The sequence below is a fragment of the Prunus dulcis genome, chromosome 8 (assembly GCF_902201215.1).
Source record: "Prunus dulcis chromosome 8, ALMONDv2, whole genome shotgun sequence".
NCBI classification, from domain to species: Eukaryota; Viridiplantae; Streptophyta; class Magnoliopsida; order Rosales; family Rosaceae; genus Prunus; species Prunus dulcis.
This window is the reverse complement of record NC_047657.1, coordinates 10,421,251-10,428,608: the sequence shown is the minus strand read 5'-3', so window position 1 is coordinate 10,428,608 and position 7,358 is coordinate 10,421,251. Positions and strand designations below refer to the sequence as shown.

Below are 7,358 nucleotides of genomic sequence, written 5' to 3'. Positions count from 1 at the left end.
TGCAACTTGACCATCGAGACCGCATTTACTTTCAATGTTTCGGTACGTGCTGCACCTTAAATCAACAGAAAATTCATAATTGTTGGCTAATATCCTGTTTGATAAGATAAGAGATCAATTTCTTAGGGACGGCAAGGTGGCACAAATGTGTGGAGAGCAACGTGGTTTCGTATATTAACTTTCGGCTCAAGAAACTGAATTTGAATGCACGTCATAACTAAGACAATCCATATACGTTTGTAAATAAGAAATTAGAGCTTGTCCAATATAGGTCCTTACAATTTCTATTTCCTAGACATATACCCATCATTCTATAAATCTATGTGTAAAATCAAATTTCAAACTTAAATGACAAATAGGATATAAGAGGTTATAGTATTCTTATGTTTTTACATCGTTGCCATCGGACTTCATATTTTATTTATAATTTATTCTAAGCATTACATTAACTGTCATAAACTTAAATGACCAGTAGGATACTCTTAGAGCCTTTTCCACTTTGAGAGAGGAGGAAGCCATTGTTCTTCCCCCCTCTCCCCTCTTCTCTTCCTCCTTTCACCTCTTCCCCCTTTTTAGAGACAAAGGATTTTTCCTATTTGTCTTAGTTTTGTTATAATTTTCATCCAACCATTATAGGCTGTTGTAGCTCAGCGTCGGATCTTTACCAGCATTTTAGCGTCGGATCTCTACCACCATCTTTTTCGCAATTTCTTTATGTTTGGAATAAGTTGCAGAGTCTCTTTGGGTTCTCTGTGTAGTTTTCACATCTCCTTTTGTGAGAGTTTTTCATCTCTCCTTTGTGAGAGCTTTTCATCTCTCCTATGTGAGAGTTTTATTTGTATTGTCATGGCTTGATTTTTTCAAGCTTTATCTTTTTTTTTTGGCTTATTATCACAAAACATCCCTGAGGTTTACGAAACTATCAGATTGCATCCTTAATGTTTTTTTGTGTCACTTATGGTCCTCAAAGTTAGTATGTGCAATCACAAATGGTCCCTGACGTTAGGGTCTGTCAAAAACTCTGTTAGTTTGCTATCGTGGCATACATATATATCACAAAACATCCCTGAAGTTTATACACTTATCACAAATGGTCCTTACGAATTTTTAAAAAAAAAATTTAAAATTCATAAAATTTTGGTTTTCTTTTTAAAATTATTTATAAATGAAAAAATTATTTATAAATGAAAAAACAATTTATAGAAGGATTTTAATCTTGAGGACCATTTATGAACCCTAAACTTTTAGTTTTTTTTTTCATTTTTAAATTTTATGAATTTTAAATTATTTTTTAAAAACTTCATTAGTTTGTTGATGTGGCATATATATGGAGCCCACATCTACAATAATATAGTGTCACATGTATTTAAAATTTAATATATATTTTAAAATAATTATAATTCATAAATTTTAAAAAGAAAACAAAATTTTTATGAATTTTAAATTAAAAAAATTTCGTAAGGACCATTTGTGATAGGTGTGTGAACCTTAAGGATGTTTTGTGATATACATATATGTCACGTCAGCAAACTAACAGAGTTTTTGACGGAACCTAACGGCAGGGACCATTTGTGATCATACATGCTAACTTTGAGGACCACGAATGACAAAAAAAAACATTAAGGATGCAATCTAATAGTTTCGTAAACTTTAGGGACGTTTTGTGATAATAAGCCTTTTTTTTAAATAATTAATCTAAGTTTGCAATCTTAGTTGGAATGTCCATACCAGAGTTTCTTCGATCATGCCTGATCGTTAGTGGAGACACAACAGATTGTCTTAATTTTGATATTAGACTGCTCCGTTATTATAATGGCCCTTTTGTGGCTATTTTGTATTGGCTCTTTGTGGCTAGTGACTTTTTTGGTTGAATTATGAATGCAATCATAGAATTGCTCCCAAAAAAAAAAAAAAAAGACTAGTAAGATATAAGAGGTCATAGTATTCTTATGTTTTTACATCGTTGTCATCAGACTTCATATTTTATTTATAATTTATTCCAAGCATTTCATTAACTGCCATAATTGTAATTAAAACTCCCTATTAATAGCATATCAATCACTCCATTTCTTTTGGGTTTGACAATATCAATTACCCCATTATACTAGGTATACATTATTAGAGAAAAAAATAGGTACATTATTTAGAGAAAAAAATTCATAAAACAAAAAATAAATAGATTTTTAAATTAATTTTCACAAAACAACTAATAGGTACATTATTCAAAGAAAAAAATAGATACAAATTTAGCGAAAAAATAGATTCATTATACTAGGTAAATTGTTTTACCATGTACATTATTAGAGGAAAAGTTGTCAAAAAGTTGCAGGAACCATACGCGCGCCCTGTATTTTCTGAAAATACAGAAATCTGATTTTCCTGCCATTCTAGTCCTATCTATGCTTCTGGAAACAAAAACTGGTTATGTGGATCTGAGAAGTCTTGAATTGACTAAACTGAGGTCTAGTTGCAGGATTTTTGCAAATGTAGACCCATAGGCTGGGGCTACCTTTTAACCAAGTTGCAGGCTAGACATGGCACCACATCGCCGCCCCTCTAAAATGGGATGCCTCCGACTTAACTTTTTATTCTTAACAGATATTCTCTTGACCCAAAAAAAATGAATTCTGTCACCATCATGATTGAGATACGCCTTAACATTGTATTATTGATGCAAGTTAAATATGGTTCTTATGACTACTTGAAAGCTACAGGAAACCCTTAATGCTGTTACAGCTCATGTGCCAAGCAGACATGATACTAGCACACAGTTATGGTGTTCTAATGTGTATTGTTTTGTTCGGAATTCGGGCTTGTTGATGATGCTAAATTTACAGGTACTCAACATATCCGATGCAAGAAATAATATGAGGAAACAATCTTAGGTGTAGCCAGCTGTATACAATATTCTTATTTCTCTTTTTAACATGACTAGTCACGTGATAAAAGATATAAGAATATGATTGTATACAATTGGTGATAAACATGAGGGAAAGTCAAGTTCCTATCATTAATCAGCAAATTTGGGTTCTTGTAACAATTTATAGGCTTAAAGAGAGAATTTATTCAATAAAGTTAGTGGGTCAAAGACTAAAAACAACCAAACTTCCTCTAACATGGAAAAGTGAGAAGTTTCAAAAATTCAAAAACCACAAGTGGGCAACTTTAACTCTGGCCAGTAAAAGATTCTATCACATTATTGCAAGTAGTTTGCCCATGAGTTCATGACTAGAATGATATCAGTCGGTAAAAAAAAAAAAAAAAAACAGATTCACAGCCAGCCAGTTCATCTGAGAGGTTAAAAGTTGAAACACCTTTTTCTTTTATTTGAGAAATAACCAAATGTAGCAATTGGAAACAATGATTTCTGGATCAAAATGAGCTAAAATCTGAAGAACAAGTGGAGGGCTGTGGGAATTGGTGTTTGTGACTCCAATCCATCATCCTGAAGCAACAGCTAAAGACAAAGCAAACAAGATCATTATGTGTGGATAACCTTGTTATATATAGGTGCAGAAATTTGTATTTCTCCATTTAACTTTAGAACTGTTTGGCCCAATAAAGGGCCAAAATCATGAGCATCACAACAATAATTCATACCAATTGGTACCAGATTTGATACAGATTTCTACGCACATGGTTTTACTGCATTACCGTATACATGGTTTGAAATGACAATTAAGAGGTCAATCTCAACCCTTTTCTTTCCAAATGGTACATAATTAGATGAGTTCTGATTGAACTCTGTTTAAACCAAAATGACTGAAATTTCAGGGTCTGAATGGAAGGAAATCTCTCAAGTTCAAACCATTGAACACTTTGTGAATACACCAATAGGTTTATGCGGCAATAACCAAACTACATCAGAAAGGGCCCCAACTGCAGAAGAGTTGGTGACATTATGTTGACCTTTCCTCAGAGAAAAAACACAATTGAATCATTGTACGGATCCAGCAGGCCAGCTAGAGAGCTTGGAACGTTGTTCAGGACAGAGGACACTAACAAGGTCATTTGTACCTAGCAGCACTGAGGCCTCTTGCTTAGAGAAACACTTGTGTGTGGAACAGAGATAACACTGTTTTGCTATCCCGGCCAATTACGGTATGACACGCGTAATAACTTTTTCAATTGGTATAATGTGATTAGTCGGAGATAGGAAAAAAGAGGTATCCTCCTTCCACACAAGTTTTCCTGCTCTTCCTCTTGCTATGAAACTCTGTAAAACAAAAAATAAAGAAGGAGAAGGCAAAAAGGGTTTGTGATGCACACGTGAAAGTTTAGTACGGTTATCTGATTGACTGTGGTTTCGAGCACGAGGCCCACCTAAAAATCCTGCAGAGTTAGAGAATAAAACAGAGAGGGTAATGATGTAATCTGCAGGAAATCTCAACAGATGAAGAAGCTCTCACCTTGAGAATTTATGCTTAGCTTTCAAGGCTCTAAGTCACCAAACTTACCAATTTTTTAATCCAGAAGCTGGCAAATTACATGAGGCCAAACAGCTCCAATTTTTCTAATTTCTAGGTTAAGTTGATTTGCAAAATAAGCAAAGAGAACAGCTTCTAGGTTCCCTGGTTTGACTGTTTTTAGAACTTATAATTTTACACACCATAAAAAGTCACCGCTTATTTATTTTAGATCAATTTAATGAAGTGAATAATTTTGTGGTAGCTATGGTGACCAAATCATTCAAATTCCAAATAGTGAATAATTTTGTGGTAGCTATGGTGACCAAATCATTCAAATTCCACATCATTTTTCCAAGATCTCTTTGCCAACTGGCACTACCCCACCTCACCCCCTCGACTCCCTCCTTATAAAGAGCATGTATTGCCAGCACTCAGCACAAAACACACCCTCCTCTTGAGTCTTGACTTAAGTCTTCTCTATTGACTATCCTCACTCTCTCCTTTGCCTTCCAATAGCTTTTCCCCAGTTTGTTTCCTCACCACCCTTTTCACCCTAGACTCTTCTTCCCCATAGTGTTTCTCAAAAGACCATTTCAGTCCTAGAAACTAATGGCATCAAGTTCAATGTCCTCTTGGACTGCCAAGCAAAACAAAGCCTTTGAGAAGGCTCTGGCTTTGTATGACAAGGACACCGCGGACCGCTGGTACAATGTTGCTAAGGCGGTCGGCGGCAAAACCCCGGAGGAAGTGAAGAGGCACTACGAACGTCTTGTTGAAGATATCAAGCATATTGAGTCAGGCCAAGTGCCCTTCCCAGACTACAGAACCACTGGAGGGAATGATGAGGAAAAGAGGTATATATATTATATATACATAAACTATTGTCAAAGTCCTCCACCTAACAGAAAATGACTAGTAATAAATATTGTTAAACTTAATTCCAATTCTTTGACTCAATGTGAAATTTGTGCTTAAAATACACTGAACTTTCCTTTCCATTTTATTCCATTCCAATGCTTTAATAAGACTATGTCCATTGACTTCCAAGACACTATCCCTACCAAAGTTGAAATTAACTCGAAAGGCTTCTATACCAGAAAACATTGCTGTAACCCAATTCTAGCTCTTGCCTTTACATATGTGCTCAACATTTTAGACGCTTTCTTCCTTGGAAAACCAACACTTCCATTGAATTTTTTTGTGCTTAATTTGCAGGATGAGAAACCTCAAGCTCCGCTGAAGCAGTGCAACTCCATCTACCCACTAGTTAATAAATAAAAGCATCATCGCTATGATTCTTCTATGTTTGTGAAATCACCACCTGTGATTCTTCTATGTATGTACTTTCAAGTAGTTTCACTTTTTTTATTTTTTGTTTTCTTGCTCGTGTGTGTATGTACGTATGTACTTACGTGTGCATGTATAATGTGCTCTCTGATTCTACGTGTAAGATTCAACTAATGGAATCTTAATTTATGTGTCATATAATCGTATTAATTTTTATTATGTATACGTGAGACGATGGTATTTGGGATTTTCAGATATACATATATTCTTCTCCATATAAAGCCAAATACATAAAATTACGCGAGTACGGTACAACATGTTCTAAATGCTTTGCTCTTTTTCATTTATGCTGAAGCTATTAAACATTAGCTTCTTAATTATAACTAGTAAGAAATAAAAATAAAAATAAAACTAATTAATATGTCTGACATTAGAAATAGAACAAATGAAATATGAAAGAGAGATGAAATGAACAATAAGAGGCGGGAAACTTTAAAAAAAAAGAAAAACAAGAAAAGAAAAGACAACAGTCAACGTGAAATTAGGGGTGGGCACGATCCGATTCAGTTCGGTTTTTCTCTTGAATTAGAACCAAAACTGGAACGTGCACACAATCTGATTTGGTTTGGTTTTTTATAGAAAATGTCTAGAAGAATAGAATCAAACTAGACCTATGCGATTTCGGTTCAGTTTGACTCGATTTTCGATTTGGAAATATAAAAATATAAAGATGTGAAGAGTAGAGAAATATGATATACAGAAAAATATGTACCAAGGATAAAATAAGAGAGAAAGAGGTGAAGAGATAAATAGGAAGATAAATAGAAAGAAATATGTGAAAAATAGAGAAAGACGGAAGCGCAACAAGAACGGATATAGTTCACCGAAAATTAAAAAAAATTGGGCTAGAGTAGTTATTTAATTTAGTATACAATTGAACAAAGACATTTTGTTATTAATTGGACTAAAATATCTAGATATTACATACTTAGAGTTAATGTTATTTGAATATTAACTAGACTTACTAATAATTTTGGATATAAATCAATAATAAACTTAACATAACCGGTCCAATTTGATTTATTATAGCTAGATTTTCCAAGACAAAAACAGTCTTTTTCGATGCAGTTCACGGGTTCAAATACCCACCCTTATAAAACACACCCTCCCCTTGACTTAAGTCTTCTCTATTGACTCTCCTCACTCTCTCCTTTGGCTTCCAAATTTTTCCAAATTTTTTTTCACACTGCCCTTTTCACCCTAAACCCTAACCGGTCTTTATCGATGTGGTTCACGGGTTCAAATACCCACCCCTATAAAACACACCCTCCCCTTGACTTACGTCTTCTCTATTGACTCTCCTCACTCTCTCCTTTGGCTTCCAAATTTTTCCAAATTTTTTTTCACACCACCCTTTTCACTCTAGACCCTCCTCCTCTTACCTAGTGTTTCTAAAAACACCATTTCAGTCAACATATTCCTAGTAGAGTAGGGATACCAAATATATTCACTAAATTTTTATTCACTTAATGGTGTGGCATTGTTTGAATGATTTAAATCTGGTTCAATTTAAACCCTATTTATTACTAACGTGTATCAACACATCATATTTTGAACATAATTGATGAGTAGCATTTTTTCTTCTTACAGCTTTTAAAATAT

The 7,358-nt window shown here is 34.2% G+C and overlaps 1 protein-coding gene across 1 annotated transcript; it reads left to right on the top strand.

Annotated features, from left to right (window-relative positions):
* The first annotated feature begins 4,709 nt into the window (after positions 1 to 4,709).
* Positions 4,710 to 5,921, top strand: LOC117636783 (transcription factor RADIALIS-like). The gene is made up of 2 exons (XM_034371450.1): positions 4,710 to 5,263; positions 5,625 to 5,921. The coding sequence occupies exons 1-2, from the start codon at positions 5,019 to 5,021 to the stop codon at positions 5,647 to 5,649; spliced, it is 270 nt and encodes an 89-aa protein (XP_034227341.1). The 5' UTR covers positions 4,710 to 5,018; the 3' UTR covers positions 5,650 to 5,921.
* The last annotated feature ends 1,437 nt before the right edge of the window (positions 5,922 to 7,358 follow it).